The sequence below is a fragment of the Pseudophryne corroboree genome, chromosome 4 (genome assembly GCF_028390025.1).
Source record: "Pseudophryne corroboree isolate aPseCor3 chromosome 4, aPseCor3.hap2, whole genome shotgun sequence".
NCBI lineage: Eukaryota > Metazoa > Chordata > Amphibia > Anura > Myobatrachidae > Pseudophryne > Pseudophryne corroboree.
In genome coordinates, this window is record NC_086447.1 from 529,722,793 (window position 1) to 529,737,744 (window position 14,952).

The window sequence follows — 14,952 nt, forward strand, 5'->3', positions numbered from 1 at the left end:
TTGTCGCCTCTGCCATTGCCGCTCTGCTTTTCGTTCCGCCCTGCCTGTTTATGTATGCGACTGCTGTTACATTGTCCGCCTGGATCTGCACGGGATGGTCTCGAAGAAGATGTACCGCTTGTTGAAGGCCGTTGTAAATGGCTCTTAGCTCCAGCACGTTTATGTGAAGGCAGGCTTCCTGATGTGACCAACGTCCCTGGAAGTTTTCTCCCTGAGAGACTGCTCCCCAACCTCGGAGACTTGCATCCGTGGCTACTAGAACCCAGTCCTGAATGCCGAACTTGCGTCCCTCTAGCAGGTGAGAGCTGTGCAACCACCACAGGAGCGAAATCCTGGTTTTTGATGACAGGATTATCTTTCTGTGCATGTGTAGGTGTGACCCCGACCACTTGTCCAACAGGTCCCACTGGAATACTCTGGCATGGAACCTGCCAAACTGTATGGCCTCGTAGGCCGCCACCATCTTCCCCAACAACTGAATGCACTGATGGATCGACACACTTGATGGTTTCAATATCTGTTTTACCATTTTCTGGATTTCCAGAGCCTTTTCCAGCAGAAGAAATACTCCTGAACTTCTGTGTCCAGAATCATCCCGAGGAAAGACAACCTTGTCGTCGGTTCCAACTGTGACTTTGGGTAATTTATGATCCACCCGTGTTGTTGGAGTATTGACAGGGAGAGGGATATGTTTTGTAATAACTGCTCCCTGGATCTCGCCTTTATCAGGAGGACATCCAGATAAGGGATTACATTGACTCCTTTCTGACGGAGGACCATCATCTCCGCCATCACCTTGGTGAATACCCTCGGCGCCGTGGAGAGACCGAAAGGTAAGTCTGGAATTGGTAATGGCAATCCTGAATCGCGAATCTCAGATAAGCCTAGTGAGGTTAAATGGGAACATGCAGGTAAGCATCTTTTATGTCCACCGACACCTAGTAGTCCCCCTCCTCCAGTCTGGCAATCACCGCCCAAAGTGATTCCATCTTGAACTTGAACCTTTTCAGGAAGAAATTCAGATTTTTTTAGATTTAGGATCGGTCTGACCGAGCCGTCCTGCTTCGGAACAACAAAGAGGCTTGAATAAAAACCCCGCCCTTGTTGTGATAACGGTACCAGGACTATGACCTGGTCTTGACATAATTTTTTGGATTGCCGCTGTTACTGCTTCTCTCTTTGGCGGAGAACCTGGCAAGGTCGATTTGAAAAATCAGCATGGGTGAACGTCTTGAAACTCTGGTTTGTATCCCTCGGATATTATTTGCAACACCCAGTGGTCCAGGCCAGACAGAATCCAATCCTGGCTGAAGAGTTTGAGACGTGCCCCCACCCGAGCGGCCTCCCGCAAGGGAGTTCCAGCGTCATGCTGGGGATTTTGCAGAATTAGGGGTAGACTTTTGCTCTTGGGAACCTGGAGCCGGCGTGGGCTTCTTTCCCCTTCCTGCAAAGAAGGGGGACCCTCTCATCTTTTTGTATTTATTGGGCCGAAAGGACTGCATTTGCAGGTGATAGGTCTTTTTTGCCGGTGCAGGCGCAGAGGGCAAAAATGTTGACTTACCTGCGGTAGCCGCCGAGACTAACGCATCCAGGCCATCACCAAATAAGACCTCACCTTTATATGGGAGAGCCTCCATGTTTCTTTTGGAATCTGCATCCGCGTTCCACTGGCGAATCCATAACGCCCGCCTAGCCGATACTGCCATGGTAGCGGCTTGTGAACTCAAGAGTCCAATATCCTTCATTGCTTCCAGCATGTAGGCGGCAGCGTCCTTGATATTCCCTAACTTAAGGGGTATCTCATCTTTATCAATCATGTCAATTTCTGATGACACGCTTTCTGACCATTTTTCAAAAGCGCGACTCACCCATGCGCAGGCAATAGTGGGCCTGAGCAGTGTACCATTGGTAACATAAATGGATTTCAATGTCGTTTCCATTTTGCGGTCTGCTGGCTCTTTAAGAGAAGCCGTGCCAGGAGCAGGGAGAATTACCTTCTTTGTCAACCTGGAAGGAGCACTGTCTAACACAGGGGGTGACTCCCATTTTTTCCTGTCTTCAACCGGGAAAGGATAAGCTATGTGAATCCTTTTGGGAATACAATTTTTTTTATCAGGATTCACCCACATCCCTTCAAACAGAGCATTTAGTTCGTGTGAAGGAGGGAACGTGACTTTGGATTTCCACAGCCCAAAAGCGCTTTTAAATAGTAATATACACTATCAAATGCACCACAATCGCTTTGTTCCCCCCCCCCTTTATAGCACCCTGTACTTGTCAGAAGTGGAGGAGAGGACCAGCGTGTTCTCTGCAGCCTGAGGAGAGAAAATGGCGCTGAGTAGTGTGCTGGCTGCCTGAGTAAGAAGCTCCGCTCTTTTTACCTCAGAAACTTTTCATAATATTTATACTGGTGGGGGTAGGGCTGTGCCTGGGCATCTTATGCCCCCTTTTAGCCAATTTGAGGTATTTTTCTTGCTGCCCAGGGCGCCCCCTCCCCCAGCGCCCTGCCGTGCCTGTGTGTGCGGGCAGCAATGGCGCGCTGCGCCTCAGCCGTCACTTACTTGATTGAAGATCATTCTTCTCATACTCACCTGTCTTCTGACTTCTGGCTCTGTGAGGGGGGAGATGGCGTGCTGTGGGAGTGAGCATCTAGACACGGCTAGCGTTCAGTTTCCTTCAGGAGCTGATGGTGTCCTGTCAGCCAGAAGCAGAGCCATGAAACTCTAAGGAAGTTGATTCTGCTTCTGCCCCCTCAGTCCCATGAAGCAGGGAGTCTGATGCCAGCAGATCTCCCTGAAAATAAAAAACCTAACATAAGTCTTTTCAGAGAAACTCAGTAGAGCTCCTCAGAGTGCATCCAGTCGACCTGGGCACATTTCTAAAACTGAGGTCTGGAGGAGGGGCATAGAGGGAGGAGCCAATTCACACCCAATGAAAAGTTTTTAGAGTGCCCATGTCTCCTGCAGTTCCCGTCTATACCCCATGGTCTTGATGTCGTCCCCAGCATCCTCTAGGACGTATGAGAAATAATGGAGAACAAACATTTGGAGGATAAAATAGGGAAAGATCAAGAACCACTTCCTCCTAGTGCTGAAGCTGCTGCCACTAGCCATGACATAGACGATGAAATGCCATCAATGTCGTCTGCCAAGGCCGATGCCCATTGTGATAGTAGAGGGCATGTAAAATTAAAAAAGCCAAAGTTCAGTAAAAAGACCCAAAAAAACAAATTTAAATGGTCTGAGGAGAAATGTAAACTTGCCAATATGCCATTTACGACACGGAGTGGCAAGGAACGGCTGAGGCCCTGGCCTATGTTCATGACTAGTGGTTCAGCTTCACATGACAATGGAAGCCCTCATAACTGAGGCCTTGACAATTATGTTGGTGTCAGACGTGCGTCCTTTATCCGCCATTAGTGCAGTGAGATTTAGACAATTGATGGAGGTATTGTGTCCCCGGTACCAAATCCCATCTAGATTCCACTTCACTGGGCAGGCGATAGCAAGATTTTGCCATTTAATTCCAGTGATTTGGACGTATAATTATTAATTACAGTGATCTTGCCAATTAATTCCAGTGATTTGGACGTATAATTATTAATTACAGTGATCTTGCCAATTAATTCCAGTGATTTGGACGTATAATTCCAGTGATTTGCCAATTAATTCCTGTGATTTGGACGTATAATTATTAATTACAGTGATCTTGCCAATTAACTCCACTGATTTGGACATATAATTACAGTGATCTTGCCAATTAATTCCAATGATTTGGACGTATAATTCCAGTGATTTTGCCAATTCATTCCAGTGATTTGGACGTATAATTCCAGTTGGAATTGTTTGTGTCGCTTGGCTTAGTCATACAGCTACCTCATTGCACCTCTTCGACATCTTTTCATGGGGCCTAGTTTTTGAAAAGTGCCATCCTGTGTGACACTGCCGTATGAGTCCAGGGGTACTGCTGTATTAGTCCTGGGGTACTGCCGTATAAGTCCACCAATTGCAGATTTTATTAAAAGTGTCTGGAGCGTGCTGGAGATGCTGTCAGTGGATCGAACAATTGCGGCCCACTCTCGACATTCAGCCACTGCGTGACACTACTAGATGGGCCAGGTGGTTGTGTCGCTTGGCTTAGTCATACAACTACCTCATTGCAATTTTTTTTCTTCTTTGCATGATGTGCTGTTTGGGGCCTTTTTTTTATATCTGCCATCCTGTCTGTCATTGCAGTGCCACTCCTAGATGGGCCAGGTGTTTGTGTTGTCCACTTGTGTCGCTTAGCTTAGTCATCCAGCAACCTCGGTGCAACCTTTTGGCCTAAAAACAATATTGTGAGGTGTGAGGTGTTCAGCATAGACTGGAAATGAGTGGAAATGAATGTTATTGAGGTTAATAATACCGTAGGAGCAAAATTACCCCCAAATTCTGTGATTTTAGCTGTTTTTATGTTTTTTTCAAAAATCGCCCAGATCCAAAACCAAAACACGGAAGGGTGGTTTGGCAAAACCAAGCCAAGCCAAAACCAAAACACGAAAGTGAAATTAGAACTAAAACCAAAACACGAAAAGTGCCAGCCGCACATCTCTAGTTAAAATGCACATATTTTAAAGATATGGCAATATTTGTCTAAATTATACTAATCCAAATGGTTATTGTGTGTAAAAGATGCATCTGGCACCATTGAAGTTGCCAACACGCTACTGTCACTTCCTCCCTCACCACCACTTTCACCATATTCAGGATCCCAGCATTTATCTTTTTAGATTAAGCTTCATTGGAAGAATCTGCTCTACATGGAAGCATGCAGACAGTGTCTAGGTCGACAATGTTTAGGTCGACCACTATAGGTCGACATGGATGAAAGGTCGACAGGGTTTCTAGGTCGACATGTGCTAGGTCTAAAGGTCGACATGAGTTTTTCACATTTTTTTTATTTTTTTTTATTTTTTCATACTTAACGATCCACGTGGACTACGATTGGAACGGTAAAGTGTGCCGAGCGAAGCGGTAGCGGAGCGAAGGCACCATGCCCGAAGCATGGCGAGCGAAGCGAGTCATGCGAGGGGACGCGGTGCACTAATTTGGTATCCCGGTCACTCTACGAAGAAAACGACACCAAAAAAAAAAAAAATCCTCATGTCGACCTTTACACCTGTCGACCTAGCACATGTCGACCTAGAAACCCTGTCGACCTTCCATCCATGTCGACCTAGTGACTGTCGACCTATAGTGGTCGACCTAAACATTGTCGACCTAGACACTGTCGATTTGATGAACCACACCCACAGACCACATGCATCTGTAGTAATCCCGCTGAACTGCTACCTGGCTCAGATAGTGCAGCCTCTAACACCCACTGGCCAGCCCTAGTCTCTGACACTGGTCTCTGGGGTTCTAGCGGAAATTGGGCTTGCACATGTACCAATCTGGATGTGGGGAATAGCGGGAAATGCAGTTCCCGGTATACGGTGCTGGGCACATCCTCATCCTGCCAGGCTAGCAGCAGTAACTGCAGGCAGCACACATCTTACGGTTACAGCACTTGCAGTTACTGCAGACATTCCGTTCCTGAAAAAAGTTTCTTATGTGAGCGGTGTTCCTGCACGTGTCCTACTACAGCGCCCGGCGTAGCTGCGCTGCGGCTATTAGTAGCACATAATGCTGCTGTCAACCGTCTGCCTACACAGTGGGCGCGGACATCCCGGGGGGATGATGATGGTGATCCTGTAGGAGGAGGCGGTGGGAGCGGCAGCGGCGCAGAGTGAGGGCAGACAGGGTGGGAGTGGCAGCCAGGGGGCGTCCTCAGCGCCGGAGCTACAGGCTGAGGGTGAGCAGTAGCAGGGAGCCACCAGCGTGGGAAAGCATTGCAGAGCCGGGGGATAGATGCTGCATGCGCGACTGGCGTGTTCTCCCACTCTCCTCCCAGCACCCGGACCCCGCGCCCGCACTGCCCCGCTGCCGGACCCCGCTTCCTCCTCTCCCCTGTCACACTGCATAGCCCAGGGCTTTGTCAGCGCTGCCTCCGGGGAGGAACTGCTTCGGTCCACCCGTCTGATCGCACCGACTCACCGGCGCTAGCTGACCATGAAGAGGCCGTGCCCTGACAGCAGCTCGGACTCTGACCTGGATGAGACCATTGATGTGGGCAGCGAGAATAACTATTCCGGGTGAGTGCTGGGGTAATAGCGCGGGGCAGGGTGATCAACTTTTGCCCATTCCCTTACCCTGATCAGTGAGGGGTGTGAGACATCCCGATGTGCCGCACAGGTCGGAGTGATTATCATGTGTGACACACATAGCAATGATAATAAATGTCACTGACACTATTTATAGAACACTATAAAGGATACAGCAACGAGAATGATACAGTATGTAAAACAAATGCTCCAAGTGCTCTGTACATACTCTTGGCTTATGAGCGGAGGTTACTGTACATTACTCTCTGCTCAAACTTTACCAGCTTACAAGCAGGAGATGCTGCCCATTACAGTATGTCTTCTCTATTCAGAAATCTAGTTTCATATATGTTTTCAATATAACGGATATCTAATAAGTAGAATTTGCCTAATTACTTGCTAAGGTTAGTCTGACAGTGACAATTTCATGTAATTGGGTTTGTAGTATCTACAACAAATTGATGTTGTATTTAAAAAAAATATATATATTTTAGGCAAGACTAAATAGGAATTGCTGTTATGTTGATTTTCTAGATGTATTACCTGAACTGGAGTAATATTAGGGACACTCTTCTGCGGGAAAGATAATCCCCAGTCACAATTAGTGTTAATGTGTAGTTAATGGCTATCATCAGTAAACTACCACATTCCATTTACTGATAACACTTGAAAAGGTTCATGGATATTCTAATGAGGAATGTAACCTGCGACATTATGAATAGCTGTCAAAACTGCATATACACTTACCGTATAGTAGCAACGCTGCTTTTGCTTTTTAATTGCAAATAAATACATATAAAATTGAAACTAGAAAGCAAGTAATTTTTCAGTACATTTTATATTTATATTTACTTTTACAATTAAAATGTTACTCTGCTGGCTGAAAAGTTCACATGATCAGATAAAGATTAATATAGAAATCTTAAAACTTTTTACATTTTCTTTTTAGGAAGAATTTCTGTTCCTGTTCCATAACTTGTTTGTTCAGTTATTAATCCTTATTAAATCCTGTTTTGGGTTTTGTTTAGTTTTCTGTATTATTTTTAGTGTATGATCATTGACTTGGAAAAAATGTCATTATAACCTTTTCACAGTAAATCTAATTGTTTTGTGGCGGATGAATCACGGCTGAAGTCACAAGAATCCTGCCAAAAGTTTAATTACAGCCTTGCTTTGTTCAACTTGGTATCCTAAAGAAAAAATCTCTGCCCTGGTGCAGAATAAGAGTACATTTATACTTTAGAGCACTTTGTCCTTACATTTTAGAATAAATAATTAAGTGGCACTTTGTAAAAATGCTCTGCAACTGAGAAGTAATTATTGGAGGTCGCAGTTTCTGAGTGGTGCTGAATTGCTGGTGTCCGTAATGATCAGCCTTTTAAGACACGGAATATTTATACACAGCAAAGTTCCAAAACTGTAGCCTTTACCATTAAAAGCATTTCTCATGTATTGACCTTTCACAACTAGTTCATGTGTTTTCTAGGGTGTGTTTGTTGAGCTTATGTGTGTGTGTGTATATAATATTATTATATATATATATATATATATATATATATATATATATATATATATATATATAATTATTAGTACGGCACTCCCAACGGTAGCAATGAACCAGAATCCAGAAAAGCTGTGTTTTTAATGAATGTTTCTGGGCACTTACCCATCATCAGGACGCCTGATGGGGGAAGTGCCCCAAAAGGTTGATTAAAAATACAGCTTTTTTTCACCTTAAGAAGAGTCCAGGAGTGCCACCTTCATTTCTGTTGTGTGTGTGTGTGTGTGTGTGTGTATGTGTGTGTGTGTATATATATATATATATATATATATATATATATATATATATATATATATATATATATATATTCTGATGTGTGTCTGAGCTGCTGTCATATTGCACATAATATAATTGTTCTTATTAGTTGTGATTTCTGCTCGTCAGTGATAACATGCCATGCATTGAAATTCTGTCTGTCACCAAATAACAGGAAGTGTGAATTATTTCAAGACATAAGCTGTGATCTGTGTCATCTAGCCTATTAAAAAACTGAAATATAAGCTGTCTATTGTGGATGCGTCACCTCTGCAGCCATTTGCCATTCCTCACATGTAGTATGCTTGCAGGTGTCCGTATCAATGCCCCAGCTGACAACAAACAATTAATTTGTCCTGTTTCAGCAAGTCGGCTATTTGTAGGACAAGATGCTAAAGATCTGCCATGTTCTTCACAAGTTGATCATACAGTGTGTCAGTTTTGAGTTCAAACCTTGTATTGATATTCTAGAAGTTTTGGGGATAAATATGTGGTATTGCAAAAAGCATTGTCAAACTAATAGGCCTATGTATTAATGATTGTGACACTGCCTCTATTATATACAGCCAGTATCGCAATGAATATTTCAAATGTTTAATGAAGATGTCCCTACCATGTACTAAGTGAAACCCGCATGGACAGCGGTAGCAATAACCGCTTTCCCTGTGAGTGACATTTGTGAAAGACTCCTGGGAATCTGTCATAGTGCATGTGCATAGTGCCCTATACGGGAGCTGGCCAGAGCCTGTATGAGAGGGATCCATAGGCTTCAAATGGTTTATGTCATAAGAGGATGGTGTAAACCAGTGGCGCCAAACTCTGAAAAACTTTGCAACGTTTAGTACATAGGGCCAGATCATAGTTCATATTGATAATAATGGGGACTGCGGTCTGTAGCGTTAATGAGCCTTCTGCAGGAGGTCTTTGAAATCTACTGCCTTAGGCTATTAGTACATGACACATACATTTATGCAGAAACTGTAATTTCTGCATTATTTTATGAAAAACTGCCCTAAGTTAAATTGTAGTAATAAATTGTTAGAAAACTGTTGTAACAAAGCCATTGGGAAATAAAATATCAGGCTTCTTGTATTCATATACAGTTGCATTTCAGGGAAAATGTATTTTAAATGCTTACTTTGGAACTAACATATTGACTTACATCAAAATAAAAGTATTGTTGAGAATTTTAAAAGTAGACAAAATGACATGGGAGTAGATTTACTAAAGCTTTCTAAAAATGAAAAGTGATGTTGCCAATAGCAACCAATTAAATTGTAGTTATCACTTTTTTCTCTTTTGCATCCTAGAAATTGAAAGACAATCTGATTGGTTGCTAAAAGCAACACTACTACTTCTCTGTTTTAGAAGCGTTGGTATATTTAGCCCCTGGAACTATCTGAGACTATTTAATCTCTAACTGGTGAATGCAGTTTTTCATTCTGAAAAGCCTGGGAATGTCTCTCATATTGCCATGGTCTAACTAAATTGTTTTGTAAAATGGAATATTTGATACGTGATCAGTAGAGATGCACTATGACAGCGCTCACTCTCCGTACGAGGTGCTGATCAGTGAGGAGGGCATATTTACATTTTGAAGGGTACAATTTTAGACATGATGTATGTCTACATTACTAGTTATGATATCTAGTGCCCAGGAGAATTATAGGGGCATATACAATTAGCCGTGGGGTTTAAATCCATGAGAAAAAGGCACCATCGGTGGGTAAGGCGTGGGAAGACCCTATTGATTCTGCAGTTTACGCGGAATCGGTGAGTTTCTGAGCGTTTAATCCTTGATTTTCAAGAAAAATTATTCATGGGGTTTAATTGAATATGCCCTATAGTTGCACATAACTACCAATCGGATTTTAGCTATTATTTTTGTGCTATATGTCAGAAAATTAAAGCAAACATTTAATTGCTAAGGGCAACAGCATAGTTTCCTGTGTACTAGCTTCATAAATGTCCCATCTGTAGTCCTACTTTAAAAGACCCATGTCAGTATGTTTAGTTGAATGTCTAATTTTAAGATGCTTTAAAGAATGTTTGCATAAATACCTTGACTAACTTATAGAGCGTTTACTTTTGGCAAAGGCAAACTATCCAGATATAAAGAAATTCTTTATTATTACTAAAGCTGAAGGATTGAATTTAAATAAATTATATTTAGCAGTTTAGCATCTGGTTTTAAGGATATCCTTGTTTAAGCACATGTGGATTAATTGGTATTGTGTCTCAGTTAATTTGAATTAACCATCGGTGCTCTAACATGGATAGCCTTAAATACTGGGCTGTTAGGGTGCCTTGTGGACCAAGTTTGGAAATCCCTGGTATAGACGGGCAGTACGGATGGTGTAATAGATTGTAAGCTTGCGAGCAGGGCCTTCCTACCTCTATGTCTGTCTGTTTTTACCCAGTTTTGTTCTATTACTGTTGTTCTAATTGTAAAGCGCAACGGAATATGCTGCGATATATAAGAAACTGTTAATAAATAAATAAATAAATAATAATGGTTAGCATTACTGCCTCACAGCACTGAGGTCATGGGTTCGATTCCCACCATGGCTCTAACTGTGTGGAGTTTGTATATTCTCCCCGTACTTGCGTGGGTTTTCTCCGGGTACTCCGGTTTCCTCCCACAATCTTAAAAATATACTGGTAGGTTAATTGGCTCCCAACAAAAATTAACCCTAGCGTGAATGTGTCGGTGTGTACATGTGATAGGGAATATAGATTGTAAGCTCCACTGGGGCAGGGACTGATGTGAATGGGCAAATATTCTCTGTAAAAGCGCTGCGGAATTTGTGTGCGCTATATAAATAACTGGTAATAATACAGGTTGAGTATCCCATATCCAAATATTCCGAAATACGGAATATTCCGAAATACGGACTTTTTTGAGTGAGAGTGAGATAGTGAAACCTTTGTTTTTTGATGGCTCAGTGTACACAAACTTTGTTTAATACACAAAGTTATTAAAAATATTGTATTACATGACCTTCAGGCTGTGTGTATAAGGTGTATATGAAACATAAATAAATTGTGTGAATGTGCACACACTTTGTTTAACGCACAAAGTTACAAAAAATGTTGGCTAAAATGACCTTCAGGCTGTGTGTATAAGGTGTATATGTAACATAAATGCATTCTGTGCTTAGATTTAGGTCCCATCACCATGATATCTCATTATGGTATGCAATTATTCCAAAATACGGAAAAATCCTATATCCAAAATACCTCCTGGTCCCAAGCATTTTGGATAAGGGATACTCAACCTGTAATAGAGAATACAGATTCTGACTGACAGTCTTTCTTTTTCTCTCATTAATTGTTCCACAGCCATAGTAGTGGGTCACTAATTCGATCAAGTTCGCCAACAACAACCTCCCAGATCATGGCCAGGAAGAAACGGAGAGGGGTAAGTTCTTGTCTTGTGTTTAATTCTCAGCAACATTTGGAACATTTTAGTGCAATTGGGAAGGATTCAATTAATAATTTGGGTCTGATTGTATTTTATTCTAATTCGCAAATTATGCCTCAAACTACATTATCTATTATTACAAATTAAGGCACAGCGACAGTACTTATATAAAAGCAGACTTAGGAGGGAATTTAATTAGCAGCGGAAAATTACCATGGCTAATTGATCCCCGTGGGGTAATTTAGTTACCCCATATAGCCAGCACTATTGGGGATTTTCTTTTACCTGCTCCAAGCAAAGTGAAAAAAAGTCAAGATAAGTGCCATTTTTTTTCGCATCTGCAATGGCAAAATCATATGGAACCAGCAACTTATCACAGATCCTGTGTTTTCGCGTGATATCAGGTAAATTTTACTGCAAAAAAATGGGCATTCATTGGTTTGCCCAATAAAAACATCAGGCAAAAAAAGAGCGATAGCGGGTGCTTTTTGTTTTTTTGCAGTAAAATTTACCGTGATCAATTGAATTCCCCCCTTAACTTTATTCATATCTGTATTTAACCAATAAATGTTGGTGCTATAACTGGCAAGAAATTAGTTTACACATCTTTTTATACCGAGTTCTTTTTTTCTTTTTGCTATATAAGAAATAATTAGGTTAATATAATACACTACTCACTGGGATAAAACTGGTGGGCATCATTTCTGGGTCAATAACGCACCTACAATGAGGATGTGCTGACAGAATTAAGGGCTGCGCTGAGTTGTGTGTACTTGAAGGTTCACCTGTGCTCCGATAAATATCTTGTACCAATGTGGGAGCAGTTACAGCCGAATTGCATTCAGCTCTGTGTGAGCATCATATACTGTATATACTTTTCATACGTTAGCACTTCGAGTTTAACACACTTTATAGTATAGGGACATGGGTCTACTGCATGGAAGAATGGTAGGTTTTACTTACATTTATGTGTTCTAGCAATACATCTAACATTAACTGTATCTGGATAACATTGTACTTCATTGTAGTTTACCTGTACTATACACTGTACCCTGGCTGCTATATAAAAAGACTGATATTTGTATATGATTTCTAGGGCAGTCAGAGGTTTTGTCAGGAAATGTTTGTCCCTGACAGCGTGCCTGGATGTTAATATTGACCAGTTACTTTCTTTATTATGATGTCTGGATATAGTTCAGTATCTGATCTTATCCAGTATGTTGGGACCAATAAAACGGCCCGGTGGGGTCTTTTTTTTCACTTAATCCGTTTGATAAAAGTCTCTGAGTGCCGCCCATAAGAAAGGATATATATATATATATATATATATATATATATATATATATATATATAATACGAAGAACAGCGCCCAGGCTAGTCCTAAATTTAGACACACAAAAGTGAAATATAGTAAATGTGATCAAATAAAAAATATTTTCTCTAACGTCCTAGTGGATGCTGGGAACTCCGTAAGGACCATGGGGAATAGCGGGCTCCGAAGGAGGCTGGGCACTCTAGAAAGATCTTAGACTACCTGGTGTGCACTGGCTCCTCCCACTATGACCCTCCTCCAAGCCTCAGTTAGATTTCGTGCCCGGCCGAGGTTGGATGCACACTAGGGGCTCTCCTGAGCTCTTAGAAAGTTATAGTCTTAGAATTTGTTTTTTTCAGTGAGACCTGCTGGCAACAGGCTCACTGCAGCGAGGGACTAAGGGGAGAAGAAGCGAACTCGCCTGCTTGCAGCCGGATTGGGCTTCTTAGGCTACTGGACACCATTAGCTCCAGAGGGATCGACCGCAGGCCCAGCCTTGATGTTCGGTCCCGGAGCCGCGCCGCCGTCCCCCTTACAGAGCCAGAAGCAGGAAGATGGTCCGGAAAATCGGCGGCATGAAGACATCCTGTCTTCACCAAGGTAGCGCACAGCACTGCAGCTGTGCGCCATTGCTCCTCATACACACTTCACACTCCGGTCACTGAGGGTGCAGGGCGCTGGGGGGGGGCGCCCTGAGGCAGCAATAAAAACACCTTGGCTGGCTAAAATACCTCAATATATAGCCCCTGGGGCTATATATGAGGTAAATACCCCTGCCAGAATCCCAAAAAAAGCGGGAGAATAGGCCGCGAAAAAGAGGCGGAGCCTATCTCCTCAGCACACTGGCGCCATTTTTCCCTCACAGCTCGGCTGGAAGGAAGCTCCCTGGCTCTTCCCTGCATTTCTACAGTACAGTAAGAGGGAAAAGAGAGGGGGGGCACTAAATTGGCACTGTATACAGTATAAGCAGCTATTAGGGACATAACTCAGTTAGTCCCTGTATATATATAGCGCTCTGGTGTGTGCTGGCATACTCTTACTCTGTCCCCCCAAAGGGCTTTTGTGGGTCCTGTCCTCTATTTGAGCATTCCCTGTGTGTGTGGAGTGTGTCGGTACGGCTGTGTCGACATGTTTGAGGAGGATAATGATGTGGAGGGGGACCAGATGCCTTTAGCAGAGATGTCACCCCCTGCGGGGCAGACACCTGAGTGGATGGTATTATGGCAAGAAATGAGTGCACGTATAGACTCCTTACATAAAAAATTTGACGACATGCCGACTGGGGGACAGCCGAGTCTTCAGCTCGTGCCTGTCCAAGGGTCTCAAAAGTCATCAGGGGCTCTAAAACGCCCGTTATCTCAGGTGGCACAAGTAGATGTCGACACGGATACTGACGCCAGTGTCGACGACGATGAGTCAAATTTAATGCCCGTTAAGGCCATTCGCTGCATGATTGAGACAATGAAAGAGGTGTTAAATATTTCTGATTTACATCCAGGTACCACAAAAAAGGGTATTATGTTTGGGGAGAAAAAACTACCTGTAGTTTTTCCCCCGTCAGATGAATTAAATGAAGTGTGTGAAGAAGCGTGGGCTTCCCCTGATAAGAAATTGGTGATTCCTAAGAAATTACTAATGGCGTTCCCTTTCCCGCCAGAGGATAGGTTACGTTGGGAAACACCCCCGAGGGTGGATAAAGCGCTCACACGTTTGTCAAAAAAGGTGGCACTACCGTCCCAGGATACGGCCGCCCTTAAGGAACCTGCTGATAGAAGGCAGGAGGCGATCCTGAAGTCTGTATATACACACTCAGGCATTATACTCAGACCAGCAATTGCGTCAGCTTGGATGTGCAGTGCTGCCGCTGCATGGTCAGATAACCTGTCAGAAAATATTGACACACTAGACAGAGACACGATCCTGTTAACAATTGACCATATAAAAGACTCAGTCTTATACATGAGAGATGCACAGAGGGAAATCTGCCGGCTGGCATCTAAAGTAAGTGCACTATCTATCTCTGCTAGGAGATGCTTATGGACTCGCCAGTGGACTGGAGATGCAGATTCCAAAAGGCACATGGAAGTTTTGCCTTATAAAGGGGAGGAATTATTTGGGGATGGTCTCTCCGACCTAGTTTCCACAGCAACGTCTGGGAAGTCAGCATTTTTACCCCATGTCCCCTCACAGCCTAAGAAGGCGCCATTTTATCAGGTTCA

At 43.1% G+C, this 14,952-nt stretch overlaps 1 protein-coding gene across 3 annotated transcripts in view; it reads left to right on the plus strand.

Moving 5' to 3' along the window:
• Positions 1-5,409: 5,409 nt before the first annotated feature.
• The window catches only part of HEY2 (hes related family bHLH transcription factor with YRPW motif 2), a 50,598-nt gene continuing 41,055 nt past the window's right edge, over positions 5,410-14,952 (plus strand). The window contains exons 1-2 of one of the 3 annotated variants that reach the window (XM_063917274.1): positions 5,410-6,172; positions 11,340-11,418. In XM_063917274.1, the coding sequence (XP_063773344.1) occupies positions 6,090-6,172; positions 11,340-11,418 (162 nt within the window). In that variant the 5' untranslated portion in view covers positions 5,410-6,089. The remainder of the gene's footprint in view (positions 6,173-11,339; positions 11,419-14,952) is intronic. The other 2 variants (XM_063917273.1, XM_063917275.1) reach the window with 2 other exon arrangements.